This window comes from Triturus cristatus, chromosome 5_1, assembly GCF_964204655.1.
Source record: "Triturus cristatus chromosome 5_1, aTriCri1.1, whole genome shotgun sequence".
NCBI classification, from domain to species: domain Eukaryota; kingdom Metazoa; phylum Chordata; class Amphibia; order Caudata; family Salamandridae; genus Triturus; species Triturus cristatus.
The window spans coordinates 162213717-162233363 of record NC_140587.1 but is presented as its reverse complement, the minus strand read 5'-3'; the positions used below and the strand labels follow the sequence as shown (position 1 = coordinate 162233363).

The 19647-nt window shown below is 43.7% G+C and overlaps 1 protein-coding gene across 1 annotated transcript in view; it reads right to left on the bottom strand.

The window, feature by feature from the left end:
• LOC146830515 (lymphotoxin-beta-like) overlaps positions 1-19647 on the bottom strand; it is a 76983-nt gene that overhangs the window by 18818 nt on the left and 38518 nt on the right. The window contains exons 2-3 of the mRNA XM_085604717.1: positions 11847-11892; positions 5557-5628 (exon numbers count right to left, since the gene is read on the bottom strand). Coding sequence (XP_085460843.1) covers positions 5557-5628; positions 11847-11892 — 118 coding nt within the window. The remainder of the gene's footprint in view (positions 1-5556; positions 5629-11846; positions 11893-19647) is intronic.

Below are 19647 nucleotides of genomic sequence, written 5' to 3'. Positions count from 1 at the left end.
TGTGCAGATTTAGATTCCATATATAAGTTTCCTGATTTATACCCTTATATAGGTAAAATTCACATTGCCCTTATTTGGACATAGAAATCCGGCCCTTACTTAGACATTGTCCGTACAAAACAAATACAGGCATGGCCACCTACATCCGTCCATCCACGTCACAATGATTTCTTGGAAAACCAGACCCTTAAGCCTTTAGGAATTTCCCTCAGCTTGAATATTGATTTCTCCAAGAACTCATTAAGTATGTATGAACTTCTATTTCTTAGGGATTCATTCATGACATTCCTCTGCCCGACTTTTACGTCAATACTGGCATTCCTAGACACCTTCAAGGTATAAATATACCAGCACTTGCCCTGGCTAATTGTGGTTCCCGGAGGATTCGATCCAACCACGGCAAGTTCGGAAGGAGATCCAGCCTGATGCACTGACCGGACGCTGCCATCCTCCTCGCAGAGAATCCAGCTCCAGTGCTCTCTAGACTATCGAGTCCAGAAAGAGATTCCAACCTCTCTCATTCTAAGGTATGGAGCTGACTAGAACTTAGAGAAACTTTTGGCAACTCTTGGCTAAACTAAAATATAGCTAGCTATACTTTAGAAACAGCACCTACTTCAAACCTCGTAGTGCACTTAGGTTAGGTACACTGAGGTAGAACAATTTAGAAACATCAGATGAGTATCACATTTTAGCTTATGTTATTTATGTATGTATTTTGATTAATATGTGTCATAGCTACAAACCATGCTATTGCAGTATTATTTTATCTTACTGCTAACCTCGTACATATTGTACTTCGCAGCCTGTCTTCCGATTGTAGCAATTCATATATCTTGCATGAGAAATAAGACTGTCCAATTAACCCTTTTATTGAAACGCCCGTCTCCCTATTTCTGTGCAACTCTGTAGAAACGAAGCATGCACGATTGACTGAGTTTCCACGATTCTGAGACTGTTCCGATTCTAAAGGGAAACAAAGTTGCCATGTTTATGCGGTTGTCAGAGACTAATCCCTTCTTGTATATTCGAGAAGTTTCTAGTGACCACTGAGTTAGCTGGCACACACAAGTAATTAAGTTTAATATACTCAATAGAGACATACTGACCTTAGTCCTATGTCAAATCTATAGTGTATGTTATTCCAAGGCGCAGAGCCTATCTGGGATATAGGAACTACACTACATTTCCTTCCTTAAGCCTGCCATCTGGCTGGGTACAAAGAGTAGGAGTGTAAATTCTCCTGCCTGTATCCTCCTTCTATTGAAGATTATTATTGACGACCCCTCCCCTTTGCTCTGGCATTCCTATGTAACAGAACCCTCTCCTACCAGAATGGCACATTCACCCCAGGGCTACTTATCACCTCATCAAAGCAGCCTGGCTAATCCACTTAACTCTGACCAATCAGGAGATATCACTGGAAGGCTGAATTTTGCTTAGAGGCAAGAAAGTCTTATAACTTCTGGTCTGTACATCTTAGGATAAATTCATTCTAGGAGGAGATTTTCTGATTCTCCTGGCGGGAATTATTAATGAATAACTTCTTGCCATTTTAACCTGAGTGGCTGGGGATTCGCAATAGGGAAAATTACTTTGGCACTTTTTACAGCACCGAGGCTTATAAAAAATCATTTGTAATGACCTTGCGTTGATCTACATGACCCCCCACCACTGGAACACCTAGGGGAGACTTTAGGGGTTCTGAATATGTAAACATACTGCTGATCCTCACTCCACAGTGCTCCCAGCACGAAAGGTGATTTTGGGAAGTACTTTACTACAAAGGGGGAAGTGAATGTGCAATTTCACTAAACCCAGGGCACATAAAAACCTATTTTATAAGGGCGCTCCTTATAAGTACCCGACTCCCACTGCTGTGACACCTAGGGGAGGCCCTGGGAGTACCTAATATGCCAACATATTTTAGTTTATTACATGTTAAGCGCCCTAAACACCAAAGTCGAGTTTAGGCACAATTTACATGCAAGTGCAGAAAGGGCTGCTGGCCTCTAAACTGCCATGCCCTATTATATACTAGGGACTTAAAGGTAGTTTTGATCCACCTGCCCGAATATGTACTAGAGCCTTAAAGGGGAGGCCATGCCAATAATAGTGGTACCCTGAATCATAGTGTACCCTAGTGTATGTGGGTGTTTGCACTGTAGTCTAAGTGTCTTTTTACCATAGCACTGTTCTTGGGGCCTGGCTAGCAGAGCCCAGGGCACTTTCAGAGTCAGAAAACCAGCATTTTGTGGTCTCAAATGGGGCACAAAGTGGGGGATACTGCAAATAGCTCCTGATTTCCAACACTTATTAAACCTAAAGTAACTCAAGGCAGTACAAGTCGCTTCCTTGCGTTACCCTGCATTGGGAAGGCGTTCCATGGGTGGAGTGTGGGCGGTCCCACGCATCCACACATGGGGTTTAGCGCATTTAAAGATTTTCTAAGGGTAGTGAATGTGGGAATGCGTAAAAATGGTACGCCATCCCAACAGAGGCGTAACGAGGAGAAATATGTTTAATTCTTCTCACTATTTCCTTGTTCTTGAAAAAAGGAACGAGCCTCTCAGGACTGTTTTTATGCAGAAAGGTGCTCCTTCCCGCACAAAAATAATACTGCCCATAACTCAAGCACCCTTGCACCATGGTGTAAGGGTGCCTGCGTTGGGGCTAGGTAGCACTCTGTGCGTCAGCGCAGACAGAGAGCAGGACTGTGCCATATCGTAGTAAATATGGCTCTTTCCTGCTCTCTCCATTTGACACAGGGCAGCGCAACAGGTCGCCTTGCACCAAATGTTAGTAAATCTGGGCGGACATGTTGATCCTGAATACGTCAGAATGACCCTCTATGACTCTCCATCCTTCCTGCTAATTCCTACAGCGACTACACAGTCACCCACATGCTCCATGATCCTGGTGAACCCTTTGTATCTGAACCGGCTTTGGATCCAGAACTTCATCTATGTCGCCTGTCACCAGCACTGGCAAAGACAACCTGAGTAAGTGGCTGCACTCTGCTCTCGATCGCTTGCTCACCTTGTACCTGAGATCCTGTCTTGTCACTAAATGGAGCTTCTGAAGGAAACCAGTCTGTCTCACAGACTGGTAGAGGGACTCCAAGACAAGAGACAGTGCTTAGGTGTCATCACTTCGCCTTGGCAAAGAACATCAAAGACATGCTTTGATTTGTTCCACAACTGGAGTGAGTGGTCAGGGTTTCATGGGGAGTCCTCCATGTCAGACCTGACAGCTACTGGAGTCTGTCATTGAAACTCATATTCACAAAGTTTTCCTTGGAAAATGCTGCAGTAAAGCATATTTTCTCTGAATTTGTAATTCTTCCCCCCCCCCCCCCGCCACCCCCAGAATGGAGACAACACTCTTTATGAAACATAATTTATTTTAGTTTGGGTTCCACTTGGATGTCACCTGCAGGTCAGCCACATGGGCTGCATTATATGCCATCTGTAAAGATTACCCTAGGAACGTCCGTTCATGCTCAGTTTGTCCAGACTGTAACAGTACTAGGGTTGCCTGTGCTCTGTAAAGTAATCTTATCTATGAAGGAGGGGATATGTGGGAGATACCTATAATGCCAACTTGCAGGTACTCTCTGTACTGACTCACTATAGTGACTTTTATATTGGTAGACCATCTCCCTCCCTGAACTTGCAGGTACTCGCTGTACCGACTCACTATAGTGACTTTTATATTGTTAGACCAGCCCCCTCCCTGACCTTGCAGGTACTCGCTGTACCGACTCACTATAGTGACTTTTAGATTGGTAGACCATCCCCCTTCCTGGACTTGCAGGTACTCGCTGTACCGACTCAGTATAGTGACTTTTAAATTGGTAGACCATCTCCCTCCCTGAACTTGCAGGTACTCGCTGTACCGACTCACTATAGTAACTTTTATATTTGTAGACCAACCCCCTCCCTGAACTTGCAGGTGCTCGCTGTACCGACTCACTATAGTGACTTTTATATTGGTAGACTAACCCCCTCTCTGAACTTGCAGGTGCTGGCTGTACCGACTCACTATAGTGACTTTTATATTTGTAGACCAACCCCCTCCCAGAACTTGCAGGTGCTCGCTGTACCGACTCACTATAGTGACTTTTATATTGGTAGACCATCTCCCTGAACTTGTAGGTACTCGCTGTACCGACTCACTATAGTGACTTTTATATTGGTAGACCAACCCCCTCCCTGAACTTGCAGGTGCTCGCTGTACCGACTCACTATAGTGACTTTTATATTGGTAGACCATCCCCCTCCCTGAACTTGTAGGTACTCGCTCTACCAACTCACTATAGTGACTTTTATATTGGTAGACCAGCCCCCTCCCTGAACTTGCAGGTACTCGCTGTACCGACTCACTGTAGTGACTTTTATATTCATAGACCAGCCCCCTCCCTGAACTTGCAGGTACTCGTTGTACCGACTCACTATAGTGAATTTTATATTGGTAGACCAGCCCCCTCCCTGAACTTGCAGGTACTCGCTGTACCGACTCACTATATTGACTTTTATATTGGTAGACCATCTCCCTCCCTGAACTTGCAGGTTCTCGCTGTAACGACTCACTATAGTGACTTTTATATTGGTAGACCAGCCCCCTCCCTGTCCATGCACCTAGGTGAAAACGGAGAGACAAGGAATGAGGGCTGGAAGCTGGGTGCGGGGGTGTCCCTGTGAAGCCATTGTGTTCACTTACCAAGTGTTTTGCTATGCAAGCTATTTCTCAGGTCCTCCTGAGTAGCTATGGACTGCCTATGAGTCTGGTGGAGAGAAAACTATGGGCTACCAGCTTTGTGCTCTACTACAGTGAGTAACTTGTGCTTTATTATCAGTTTTTTTCACAGTCAATGTTCAGGTTGTTCAGTGTCTCTAGTACAATGTTTGTTACATACTTTTTTAACTCTATGTTTTAGCTAGTTAAAAGCAGCCTCAGAGGCATACATCTCTGGGTCTTTGTACTTTTACAACACCGATATCCTCCGCTATGGCCGGGGCATATACCTTACTCCTCATTTCTGTCCAAGGAGGAGAAGTCACGTCATACATTCTTCTTTTGTACACTGTTACATCACTCAGACAGGAAACCTCAAGTCTCTGGCAGTATGGCTGACATCACTCTCGCTGCATGAGCCCTTGCGTCCTGAGATCACGTCCTTCATGGATACCATACCTAGGGCCTGAGTTAGCTTTTGTAACAAGAGCACTGATGTCACACTTTGCACAAATCCCTCCCTTACACACCCTGTCCCTCCGTTTGCCTTTAGTACGAGATTGTGTGTGCTTTTCACCTAATTATGACATACGTCAGAAGAAACAGAAGGTGGATCAGAGCTTCCTTAGGAGATGCTGTGACAGACAGACTGGAGCTAATCCTGTGATGACATTTCCCCCAAATCAAGGTGTGTCTCTACAGTTTTTTGGTCATGCTCAGTGTTATCTTTGGCTTTTCAAGGCACATTGGCTTTTTGTTTCACACACCCTCTGAGATCCATGTTTGAGCACGTGGTTGAGGTGTCTCCCTTTTACTTACCCATTAAATGCACAGCTGGCTTGATCACATTCTTCTGCTGATGTCTTTCTCTCAAGGGGCTGTTGCTCTTACCTGGAAACAAGGGATACATACCTCTAGTTAGGGTGGAAATATGTATTGAAAGAATGGCTAAAAAAACAGCAGGAATATGGTGAGAAGGAGCTTATCGATTGCATTGTAGAGGTTTAGAGCGCAATCGATAGATCATTTATAGACACAGAGTCCTGCTCGGGTGGTTGCATTGTGCAAACTGACCATTGCATGAGAAGGCTGTCCCAACAGCGAGGCTGTTATCTGACAGGAAGTAAAGCAGTTTACATTTGAACAATACAAAGGCATTGTATGATTTTAAACTAAGATTCCATGAATTCAGTCAATGATCCAGAGTTTTGCATTTATGCATACTTCGATTATTATACATTCTGGGCCATATAGGCATTACAGGAATTTAAAACCTATTTGTGAAAGAGTATTGAAGAAACAAAGTATGATCTATTATTGGGAGTTTAGACTGGGATTGAAAGAGATGAGGTATTTTGGGATCATAAACCTATATTATTGGATTTTAGATCAGCAGCAGAAGCTTTTAATAGACATGAATACTAGAAGCAAAAGACAGGTTTGTTCAAATTTTTGAGCCCAATTCCAAAGAATGTATGATAGATATATGTACAGCACCCTTGACAAAGTCCTGGGAAGTTAGTTTAAGATGACCTTGTTGAAAAATTTAACTGGGACAAGAGATGATATTGACAGAATTAGAAAATATCAGAGGATAGCGTCAGTGGGATTTTGTCTAAATATATAAGAGAATTATTTTTACTGTAATCTGCAGGGAGTAGGACTGTTTTATGAGCAGCAGAGAGATTTATGTGCATCTAGGGACAGTTGAATACAATATTTTGTAGACTTAGACTATACTTTTGTTCCCCTGTTTTCTTTTTTGCGACTAAGTTCATCGACATGTGTGTAAATGTTGGTTCCCTGATGAATGGCTGGCTCCCTTGCTGATGTTGTCCTTCACTTAGCCTTGATTATGTCTTGGTTTTTCGATATTTTTAATCGACAGTCGGGTATATCTCTTCAATTTATCTATGATTATAAAAGTTACTGACGATTACACTGAGTTCAGAAAATTATTTTGCTAGGCCTTGATGATCATAATATATTTACTCAGATGAGGATCTAGTCATCGACGCTTAGACTAAAATAACTTGTGCCACAGAGCTTTGCTATACATGTACATGGAGAGTGGCTGCTGCAAATGCAATATGATTTCCAAATCCGCTCCAAGTATGTTTTTTTGGGTGCAATTTTATATAGTGCAAGCTCAACCGCAGGTATAAGAGCGCCTCACATGAGCACCAGTTGTATTACAGATGGACACATTCATTTTTTTTTAGGCACGGGTAGATGAGGTGATTTGCCCAGAATTACAGGATGTTTGAGCCACCCGCCAGACTCAAACCTGGTCCCCTAGCTTCAAAGTCGTCCACTCTAGTCGTTAAGCCACATCCTCTGGTTATTGCAGCCCCTTCAAACAAAAAGGTTTTGGGCTCTGGCAGGCTTTGTTCCTTTAACGGATGAAGAAAAATGTACTATAATGTAGATTCATGATGATAAGAACTGTACAGTGGCATTCCTGCAATACTCTGTAAAGTAAGATGCAACACTGCTTGCATTTCTGAAAATATGTACTTCTCTCTGTGCAAATTCAGACATACACAAAACGTCGAATTCCATTAGTTTCCGTCATGAGTATTAGGAGAATAGTGTTGAATTAAGGCACTAAACTTTGACCCACTATCCTTTGCCATTGCATCATGACGAATGTCTGTCTGCCTCTAATACCTGAGCCCACAGGGTCACACAGCATCTTCAAAGTCCTTTTCCTTCCCAAATAAACAATATTATCATTGTTTAAAAAGGTCTCCTTCTATAGAACTGAGCACACCCTGTAAAAATGTGCCCTCTGGAAGAATCGTCATCGGAATATTGGTAATGTGCCCAGCTGTTGTACGACCTTGGTCATGGCGGACTTCACATTTAGATGGCATTATTCATTACCCAAATAACCATTGTCGAATTTCAGTTTTTTCCATGCCATTTCCATAAATGCAATGGCTATTGCAGTGATGTTTGTGTAGTGTAAGGGGTCGTGCTTGGGGTAGATTTAGGGTTTAGGGTAGTGCAGTGGTATTTGTGTAGTGTAGGGGGTCTTGTTGAGTGTGGTGTTTCAGGGTTTAGGGCAGTGCAGTGGTGGACGGGCAGTGTAGGGGGTCGTGCTGGGGCTGGTGTTTCAGGGTTTAGGGCAGTGCAGTTGTGTTTGGGTAGCGTAGGGGGTCGTGCTGGGGGTAGATTTAGGGTTTAGGGTAGTGCAGTGGTGTTTGGGTAGCGTAGGGGGTCGTGCTGGGGGTAGATTTAGGGTTTAGGGTAGTGCAGTGGTGTTTGGGCAGTGTAGGGATTCATGCTGGGGGTAGTGTTTCAGGGTTTAGGGCAGTGCAGTGGTGGGGGCCGTTCTGTCACAGATAAATGAGACGGGACTAGACCAACCTGTAGCCTTCATCAGTAGGAGGTTACTTCCACGGGAACAGATTTGGAGTGCAATTGAGCGTGAGGCATTTGCTGTGGTCTGGGCACTGAAGAAGCTGAGACCATACCTGTTTGGGACTCACTTCCGGGTTCAGACAGACTATAGGCCCCTCATATGGCTGATGCAGATGAGGGGTGAGAATCCCAAGTTGTTGAGGTGGTCCATTTCCCTACAGGGTATGGACTTCACAGTGGAACACCGCCCTGGTACAGAACATGCCAATGCTGATGGTCTGTTCAGATTTTTCCGCCTTAGTGATGAGAACTCCCAAGGGGGTGGGTAGTTCTCCCCACATTTCAGCTGGAGGGGACACATGTTAGACCTGGCACCATTGGCGTGGGTCTCCCTTCCATTTTTTGCTTTTGTCTCCTCTGTTTTTGCTGGTATTAGATGCTCTGGGCGCTGTGCCACTGCCATTCAGTGCCACAGCACGAATGCTCCCTGTGTAAATATGACATGTGAATTGGTATATCCATGAATGGCTTATTCGGTTTACCTGTTAGTCCCTAGTAGAGTGGCCTCTGTGTGCCCAGGGCTGGTAAACCAAATGCTGCTGTTGGGCCTGCAGCGCTGGTTTGCGCCACCCACAGAGCAGCTTGCAAAGTGTGTCTCAAACCTGCCACTGCAGAGTCTGTGTGCAGTCCAGAACTGCCATCTAGGCTGTGAAGTGCACCCACTTCCCAGCCCCTGGACCTTCCCTTGGCATCATGTAAGCCACCCCTATGGTAGGGGGCATTGTATGTGTAAGGTAGGACATGCCTTGGTGTGTGTAGCATGTCCTGATAGTGAATTACAGCCATTTTTGTTTTTCACTACTGTGAGGCTACCTTCTCCATAGGCCAGAATGGGCAGTTTGACTATTACATTCTATAGTCTTAACTGACCCAAGGAACATGGTAGAAAAACTAATTTAGTATGCCTGAGCTCAGGATATTAAAATACATCTTTTAGTGAAGTTAATTTTATATTCTGTGTTTGAAAATACCACTTTTAGAAAGTAGGTATTTTCTTGCCTAAGCCTTCCAGTGTGCTCTGCTGTTATGTGTATTGGCTGTCTGGTTTTGGAGGGACAGGGCAGGCTGAGTCAGACCTGGGTTGAATAGAGAGATCTGCCTTGGAGTGAGGGGTGGGGTAGCTCCTGGACCGGAATAGGGCTGTACCTGGCAAGGTGAATGCTGGCTCCACCTCCCACTGTGCGTCTGATGGCAGACGCCCTCTTTCTGAAAGGAAGGATGCAGCCTGGTAAACAAAGTGCTCCAGGACTGGGCAGAACTAGTTCTGGCTGGGTTCAGTGACTTGTAGCTTCTGAGAACAAAGACCTTTGGGGTATAAATATCTGTCCTGAAACCCCTACAATTTGTATTGCTCCTGGACAACAAGACGAATCTCTGTCCCTGTAACTGAAAGAACCTGCAGGAGGTGACTATCCTTGTGCTTGTGTGCTGTTTCTTGGACTGGCCTGCAGTGGTTACCATTGGACTTGGAAGAAGAGGGAAAAGGACTTTGAAGGAACTTTTATTTATCTTGCTACAGCAATCACCCAAGGGCTAGGAGAGAGCTAGCCTCCTGTTGAAGTCTCAGGCACATCAGACTTCACCACCAGCATCCTGTTTCCTCCCAGCGAGGATTTCTATCTGCAGGTGAGGCTCCTGTGAGTTCCAGGGCTTCTAGTTCTACTACAGAGAAGAGAGTGCTGAAATCGTCGCTAACGCCCATTTACGAGCCGCCGCAGCTGAAAGCACACGGAAAATCATCGCGCTGCTGCCGCTGAGGGCTCGCTACCGGAGATCATCGCATCGCACATTTGCGGGCTGCCAAATGCTCGCTAACCCAAAGATTATCGCATCACACGTTTGCGGGCTGCCAAATGCTCGCAAACCCAAAGATTATCGCACGTTTGTGGGCTGTCAAGTGCTCGCTAACCAAAAATCATCACATCACGACATCGCAGCGCGGATGCCGGGCGTCCGCCATTTTCATCGCATCAGGATCAGCGCTCCCTCGCGGAGCGCCATTTCTTCGCATCACAACACGATCGTACACGCATCAGGATCGTTGCCTCGTCTCCTCCCTCGCGGCAAGGAGTCATCGTATCAACGGCCTAGCGTGCAGAAGTTTGTTGCATCGTCTCCGCACGCACTAGCAGAGAGGTGCTCATCCTCCCTAGCGGCAAGCATTCAACGCATCGCCGGCCTTGCATGCAGAAAATCATCGCTACAACTCCTTTGGGACATTTTGGTTGTTTTGCTATGAAATCCAGGTACTTTGTAAGTAAAAGGGTTGCAGAGACCACTGCTTTGAAATGAACTCCTCTTTGCACACTTTGAACAATTTTTACAGCATTTCAAGAGTAATTCTATTTTATAGTATTGTGGCTTTTTGCCGTTATTGGTCTTGTGTTAAGTCTATATATAAAGATACCTATTTTTTATGACTACTTGTGTGGTGTCCCTTTGTAGTGTTCTTCACTGTGTTACTGTGTATGGTCATAAATGCTTCACACACTGCCTCTGAGATAAGCCTAGCTGCTCGTGCTACGTTACCACAGGGTTGAGCAGGGGTTAGCAAAGGGTGTAGTCCTCTTACTCTGACTTAGGAAGAAGGGGACAGTGGCCAGCCATTGCCAACTAGAGACCCCCATTTCTAAGAAGTGGTGTTTGTGTAGTGTAGGGGGTCATGCTGGGGCTGGTGTTTCAGGGTTTAGGGCAGTGCAGTGGTGTTCGGGCAGTGTAGGGGATCGTGCTGGGGCTGGTGTTTCAGGGTTTAGGGCAGTGCACTGGTGTTCGGGCAGTGTAGGGGGTCGTGCTGGGGCTGGTGTTCTACTTTTATTTATAATTAATTTAAATATATTTTATACTTTACAAATTACGCCGAAGTCGCGACCCCAGCGCGACTTTTCAAAATGGCTACTGGAATGCGCGCAGACATCGTGTAGGGTGCGCGACTTCTGTATAATATTTTTTTTAAAAAGAATGAATATAGCTTTTCAAACTAAAAATTATTCACATTTTTTTTTAAATATATGTATATATGTATATATATATTTCTCCAACAAGTGCATTAACCTCCATTATAATTATTCCCTGAGATTTACTGGGCACATGTAGACCTCTACAGCAGGCGCCTTAACTCCATAAGATATTTTAAAATGCAGACTTTGCAACCAATTAAGCAGACCTGATTTAGTGTCGTGTTTCTCCTTGTTGCCAATTTCTTTGTGGCAGGATTTTTTAAAATGTATAAGTTGAGACCCAGATTTTGCGCCGGGGTTGTGTCACTTTTTTGGCACAACTCCTACGTAAAATATAATTTCTTAAATATTGTAAAGTGTTCAAATGTACTCATGATAGACCTGCTAAACATATGTGTGAGGTCTTAATATCTGATGTCACTTCTTGTGATGTCACTTCCTGTGAGGTCATGGTTGTGATGCCACTTCCTGTGATGCTACGTGCGATGTCACACTCTGTGATGTCACATGCAGTGATGTCAAGCGCCATGATGTCACTTGCATATTGCTTAACTTGGTTAGTCCCCCCACCGCTTTTTTTAGGACTTGTTCCCTGGATACCATGCTCATCTCTTCCATCAGCTCATTTACGTGACAATTTCTGCCCTTTGTAATAATGCAGGGGTTTGACTTAAAAAGCGGTACTCTAACACGTGATGCGTGGTACTTGTCAGAGCTGCATCTTACCCTGTCGAAATGCCTCAGCCGTGCCGTCCAGGGAAGTCGTTTCCACCTGCAGAATGGAAGAAAGGACAAAAGTCTTACTGGGACCAGTGAAAAATGTAATGATTTCTTTTAAGCACTTGTAACCTCAACAGCGGAGCGCAGAAGTTTAAACACCTCCTGAACACCCAAACGGGGAGAAAGTATAGAGCCCGTAAATGAAGAGAGGGAGACATTATGCAGCCTAATGAGGCACATTTTGAAGTATTTCTTCATTAGTCATTTACACACGGTAACACACGTGCCAAAGGTTTTACCTCATTAGAACCAAGTTAGCACCCAAATACAGCAATAAGCAACTGAAAGATGACCAATCAATCTTAGCAAGGACCTTCTCACTGCACGGCAACCATTATCCCCACGTTTTTGGTAACTATCGATCTGTTTGAGCTAGAAACAATTTTCTGTTCAAATTGTAAATTATACAACAGATGATAGATTGTGTGGCACATCCATAACTATGCAGAAAATGCTCCCCCACAGAATTCAATAATTCCAGTTGTCCTGTTTATGGGCATGTTATACACCTGTAATAGTATTCGGTAGTGTTCAATATCAGTATAATGAGTTATGCCACCTAACTTGGTAAGGTGGGCTGCAGAACATTTGTAGGTTATGTTATATAGATCTGTTCTCGGATATGCGGGATTAGTAATGTGCCATTAAGACACTGAGGCACCATTAGGGAAGGGCCAGGGGGCATGATTGTTTTAGGGGTGCATACTTCCACCCAGGGGAGCTGCCTGCTGGCTGCCCCTGTGAATTACTGACTGAGACTTGGTGTTGCTGGCCTCACTTTAGTGCTGATTTTTGAATGAACTTCATTTTCATGACCATAAGAACAGTCTTGGGGTAGCATGCAACAAACATTATTGTGACTGCGTAAGACTCTGCCAGCACACCTGTCTCTATGGCTACTCATAGCTGGTTGTGGAGATTTACTTTAAAATAAGAATGGACTTTGCAAGAAGGAGGATGGATGTTTCTAAGAGAAGACAACTTTATGCCCCGAATCTTCCTCCTATGCCCCTCTGAAAAGGATACTTGGAATGGAGCTTTGCAAGAAGTCTTCCTGAGGAGGAAGCTCTGTCCTGGCCAGATTAGATGAACTGTGGGATTCACAGGACTTGCCTGGCAGGGGGTTAGAGCGGTGCAGCTCGTTGACCCTCTCTGGACCTGCATGGACTCTGTTGCTATTTTGGATCCCTTGGTTGGATCCAGCATGCTTCCCCAATCATGTCTAGTACTAAGTCTGGAGGTCCTGTGGAGGCCTCCCAACCTGTCCTGCAGCTGGGCTCTCCAGCCCCTAGAATCACTGAGATGCTGAAGAAAGCTTGAAGCCCACCTCACCACAGGGTCAAAGCCGGGCTGGTGTTCTCAAAGATCTGCTGAGTCCCTTCAGGCCCTCGCCAGAGATGGGGGTGACCTGCTTGTGTGTGTGTGTGTGTCCTTTATGTTGTTTAACCATTCTCAAACCACATTAATGTTCTTCAACTTTAACTGTTACAGAATCCCTACAAAGTAGCTGTGTTGTTAGATGAGTGTCTTCCTTTTTACAATATCAATTGTTGCTTTGCATCAGAACAATAGCTAGTTTTGTACTGCATTGTGTGGGTTCCGTGTTTTTGTACTGCATTGTGTGGGTTCTGTGTTTTTGTACTGCATTGTGTGGGTTCTCTTTTTATGTACTGCAGTGTGTGGGTTTTGTGTTATTTTACTGCATTGTTTGGGTTCTATATTTATGTACTGCACTGTGTGGGTTCTGTGTTTTTGTACTACATTGTGTGAGTTCAGTGTTTTTGTACTATACTGTGTGGGTTCTGTGTTTTTGCACTGGGCTATGTGGGTTCTGTGTTTTTGTACTACATTCTGTGGGTTCTGTGTTTTTGTACTGCATTATGTGGGTTCAGTGTTTTTGTACTGCATTGTGTGGGTTCTGTGTTTTTGTACTGCATTGTGTGGGTTCTCTGTTTTTGTACTACATTCTGTGGGTTCTGTGTTTTTGTACTGCATTGTGTGGGTTCTGTGTTTTTGTACTGCATTGTGTGGGTTCTCTATTTATGTACTGCACTGTGTGGGTTCTGTGTTTTTGTACTACATTGTGTGAGTTCAGTGTTTCTGTACTGCATTGTGTGGGTTCAATGTTTTTGTACTGCACTGTGTGGGTTCTGTGTTTTTGCACTGTGCTATGTGGGTTCTGTGTTTTTGTACTACATACTGTGGGTTCTGTGTTTTTGTACTGCATTATGTGGGTTCAGTGTTTTTGTACTGCATTGTTTGGGTTCTGTGTTTTTGTACTGCATTGTGTGGGTTCTGTGTTTTTGTACTGCACTGTGTGGGTTCTATGTTTTTGTACTGCATTGTGTGAGTTCTGTGTTTTTGTACTGCATTCTGTGGGTTCTGTGTGTTTGTACCGTACTGTGTGGGTTCTATGTTTATGTACTGCATTCTGTGGGTTCTGTGTTTTTGTACTGCATTCTGTGGGTTCTGTATTTTTGTACTGCACTGTGTGGGTTCTATGTTTATGTACTGCATTGTGTGGGTTCTGTGTTTTTCCATTGCATTCTGTGGGTTCTGTGTTTTTGTACGGCACTGTGTGGGTTCTATGTTTATGTACTGCATTCTGTGTGTTCTGTGTTTTTGTACTGCATTTTGTGGGTTCTGTGTTTTTGTACTGCATGTGTTTTTATACTGCACTGTGTGGGTTCTATGTTTATGTACTGCAATGTGTGGGCTCTGTGTTTTTGTACTGCATTCTGTGGCTTCTGTGTTTTTGTACTGCATTTTGTGGGTTCTATGTTTATGTACTGCATTGTGTGGGTTCTGTGTTTTTGTACTGCATTCTGTGGGTTCTGTGTTTTGTACTGCACTGTATGGGCTCTGTGTGTATGTACTGCATTGTATGGGTTCAGTGTTTTTGTACTGCACTGTGTGGCTTCTGTGTTTTTGTACTGCGTTGTGTGGCTTCTGTGTTTTTGTACTGCACTGTGTGGGTTCTATGTCTATGTGCTGCATTCTGTGGGTTCTGTGTTTTTGTACTGCATTCTGTGGGTTCTGTGTTTTTGTACTGCACTGTGTGGTTTCTATGTTAATGTACTGCATTCTGTGGGTTCTGTGTTTTTGTACTGCACTGTGTGGGTTCTGTGTTTTTGTAATGCATTGTGTGGGTTCTGTGTTTTTGTACTGCATTCTGTGGGTTCTGTGTTTTTGTACTGCACTGTGTGGGTTCTATGTTTATGTACTGCATTGTGTGGGTTCTGTGTTTTTATACTGCATTGTGTGGGTTCTGTGTTTTTGTACTGCACTGTGTGGGTTGTATGTTGATGTACTGCATTCTGTGGGTTCTGTGTTTTCGTACTGCACTGTGTGGGTTCTATATTTATGTACTGCATTCTGTGGGTTCTGTGTTTTTGTACTGCACTGTGTGGGTTCTAAGTTTATGTACTGCATTCTGTGGGTTCTGTGTTTTTGTACTGCACTGTGTGGGTTCTGTGTTTTTGTACTGCACTGTGTGGGTTCTATGTTTATGTACTGCATTCTGTGGGTTCTGTGTTTTTGTACTGCACTGTGTGGGTTCTGTGTTTTTGTAATGCATTGTGTGGGTTCTGTGTTTTTGTACTGCATTCTGTGAGTTCTGTGTTTTTGTACTGCACTGTGTGGGTTCTATGTTTATGTACTGCATTGTGTGGGTTCTGTGTTTTTGTACTGCACTGTGTGGGTTCTATGTTTATGTACTGCATTCTGTGGGTTCTGTGTTTTTGTACTGCACTGTGTGGGTTCTATGTTTATGTACTGCATTCTGTGGGTTCTGTGTTTTTGTACTGCACTGTGTGGGTTCTGTGTTTTTGTACTGCATTGTGTGGGTTCTGTGTTTTTGTAGTGCACTGTGTGGGTTCTATGTTTATGTACTGCATTCTGTGGGTTCTGTGTTTTCGTACTGCACTGTGTGGGTTCTATGTTTATGTACTGCATTCTTTGGGTTCTGTGTTTTTGTACTGCACTGTGTGGGTTCTGTGTTTATGTACTGCATTCTGTGGGTTCTGTGTTTTTGTACTGCACTGTGTGGGTTCTGTGTTTTTGTACTGCACTGTGTGGGTTCTATGTTAATGTACTGCATTCTGTGGGTTCTGTGTTTTTGTACTGCACTGTGTGGGTTCTATGTTTATGTACTGCATTCTGTGGGTTCTGTGTTTTTGTACTGCACTGTGTGGGTTCTGTGTTTTTGTACTGCATTGTGTGGGTGCTGTGTTTTTGTACTGCACTGTGTGGGTTCTATGTTTATGTACTGCACTGTGTGGGTTCTGTGTTTTTGTACTACATTGTGTGAGTTCAGTGTTTTTGTACTGCACTGTGTGGGTTCTGTGTTTTTGCACTGCGCTATGTGGGTTCTGTGTTTTTGTACTACATTCTGTGGGTTCTCTGTTTTTGTACTGCATTGTGTGGGTTCTCTTTTTATGAACTGCATTGTGTGGGTTTTGTGTTATTGTACTGCATTGTTTGGGTTCTATATTTATGTACTGCACTGTGTGGGTTCTGTGTTTTTGTACTACATTGTGTGAGTTCAGTGTTTTTGTACTGCACTGTATGGGTTCTGTGTTTTTGCACTGCGCTATGTGGGTTCTGTGTTTTTGTACTACATTCTGTGGGTTCTGTGTTTTTGTACTGCATTATGTGGGTTTAGTGTCTTTGCACTGCATTGTGTGGGTTCTGTGTTTTTGTACTGCATTGTGTGGGTTCTCTATTTATGTACTGCACTGTGTGGGTTCTGTGTTTTTGTACTACATTGTGTGAGTTCAGTGTTTCTGTACTGCATTGTGTGGGTTCAGTGTTTTTGTACTGCACTGTGTGGGTTCTATGTTTTTGTACTGCATTGTGTGAGTTCTGTGTTTTTGTACTGCATTCTGTGGGTTCTGTGTATTTGTACTGCACTGTGTGGGTTCTATGTTTATGTACTGCATTGTGTGGGTTCTGTGTTTTTGTACTGCATTCTGTGGGTTCTGTATTTTTGTACTGCACTGTGTGGGTTCTATGTTTATGTACTGCATTGTGTGGGTTCTGTGTTTTTCCATTGCATTCTGTGGGTTCTGTGTTTTTGTACGGCACTGTGTGGGTTCTATGTTTATGTACTGCATTCTGTGTTTTTGTACTGCATTTTGTGGGGTCTGTGTTTTTGTACTGCATGTGTTTTTATACTGCACTGTGTGGGTTCTATGTTTATGTACTGCAATGTGTGGGCTCTGTGTTTTTGTACTGCATTCTGTGGATTCTGTGTTTTTGTACTGCATTGTGTGGGTTCTCTGTTTATGTACTGCATTGTGTGGGTTCTGTGTTTTTGTACTGCATTCTGCGGGTTCTGTGTTTTTGTACTGCACTGTGTGGGTTCTATGTTTATGTAATGCATTCTGTGGGTTCTGTGTTTTGTACTGCACTGTGTGGGCTCTATGTGTATGTACTGCATTGTATGGGTTCAGTGTTTTTGTACTGCACTGTGTGGCTTCTGTGTTTTTGTACTGCACGGTGTGGGTTCTATGTCTATGTGCTGCATTCTGTGGGTTCTGTGTTTTTGTACTTCATTCTGTGGGTTCTGTGTTTTTGTACTGCACTGTGTGGGTTCTATGTTTATGTACTGCATTGTGTGGGTTCTGTGTTTTTGTACTGCACTGTGTGGGTTCTATGTTTATGTACTGCATTCTGTGGGTTCTGTGTTTTTGTACTGCACTGTGTGAGTCCTATGTTTATGTACTGCATTCTGTGGGTTCTGTGTTTTTGTACTGCACTCTGTGGGTTCTGTGTTTTTGTACTGCATTGTGTGGGTTCTGTGTTTTTGTACTGCATTGTGTGGGTTCTATGTTTATGTACTGCATTCTGTGGGTTCTGTGTTTTCGTACTGCACTGTGTGGGTTCTATGTTTATGTACTGCATTCTGTGGGTTCTGTGTTTTTGTACTGCACTGTGTGGGTTCTATGTTTATGTACTGCATTCTGTGGGTTCTGTGTTTTTGTACTGCACTGTGTGGGTTCTGTGTTTTTGTACTGCACTGTGTGGTTTCTATGTTTATGTACTGCATTCTGTGGGTTCTGTGTTTTTGTACTGCACTGTGTGGGTTCTATGTTTATGTACTACATTCTGTGGGTTCTGTGTTTTTGTACTGCACTGTGTGGGTTCTGTGTTTTTGTAATGCATTGTGTGGGTTCTGTGTTTTTGTACTGCATTCTGTGGGTTCTGTGTTTTTGTACTGCACTGTGTGGGTTCTATGTTTCTGTACTGCATTGTGTGGGTTCTGTGTTTTTGTGCTGCACTGTGTGGGTTCTATGTTTATGTACTGCATTCTGTGGGTTCTGTGTTTTTGTACTGCACTGTGTGGGTTCTATGTTTCTGTACTGCATTGTGTGGGTTCTGTGTTTTTGTGCTGCACTGTGTGGGTTCTATGTTTATGTACTGCATTCTGTGGGTTCTGTGTTTTTGTACTGCGTGGGTTCTATGTTTATGTACTGCATTCTGTGGCTTCTGTGTTTTTGTGCTGCACTGTGTGGGTTCTGTGTTTTTGTACTGCATTCTGTGGGTTCTGTGTTTTTTTACTGCACTGTGTGGGTTCTATGTTTATGTACTGCATTCTGTGGGTTCTGTGTTTTCGCACTGCACTGTGTGGGTTCTATGTTTATGTACTGCATTGTGTGGGTTCTGTGTTTTTGTACTGCACTGTGTGGGTTCTGTGTTTTTGTAATGCATTGTGTGGGTTCTGTGTTTTTGTACTGCATTCTGTGGGTTCTGTGTTTTTGTACTGCACTGTGTGGGTTCTATGTTTATGTACTGCATTGTGTGGGTTCTGTGTTTTTATACTGCATTGTGTGGGTTCTGTGTTTTTGTACTGCACTGTGTGGGTTGTATGTTGATGTACTGCATTCTGTGGGTTCTGTGTTTTCGTACTGCACTGTGTGGGTTCTATATTTATGTACTGCATTCTGTGGGTTCTGTGTTTTTGTACTGCACTGTGTGGGTTCTAAGTTTATGTACTGCATTCTGTGGGTTCTGTGTTTTTGTACTGCACTGTGTGGGTTCTGTGTTTTTGTACTGCACTGTGTGGGTTCTATGTTTATGTACTGCATTCTGTGGGTTCTGTGTTTTTGTACTGCACTGTGTGGGTTCTGTGTTTTTGTAATGCATTGTGTGGGTTCTGTGTTTTTGTACTGCATTCTGTGAGTTCTGTGTTTTTGTACTGCACTGTGTGGGTTCTATGTTTATGTACTGCATTGTGTGGGTTCTGTGTTTTTGTACTGCACTGTGTGGGTTCTATGTTTATGTACTGCATTCTGTGGGTTCTGTGTTTTTGTACTGCACTGTGTGGGTTCTATGTTTATGTACTGCATTCTGTGGGTTCTGTGTTTTTGTACTGCACTGTGTGGGTTCTGTGTTTTTGTACTGCATTGTGTGGGTTCTGTGTTTTTGTAGTGCACTGTGTGGGTTCTATGTTTATGTACTGCATTCTGTGGGTTCTGTGTTTTCGTACTGCACTGTGTGGGTTCTATGTTTATGTACTGCATTCTTTGGGTTCTGTGTTTTTGTACTGCACTGTGTGGGTTCTGTGTTTATGTACTGCATTCTGTGGGTTCTGTGTTTTTGTACTGCACTGTGTGGGTTCTGTGTTTTTGTACTGCACTGTGTGGGTTCTATGTTAATGTACTGCATTCTGTGGGTTCTGTGTTTTTGTACTGCACTGTGTGGGTTCTATGTTTATGTACTGCATTCTGTGGGTTCTGTGTTTTTG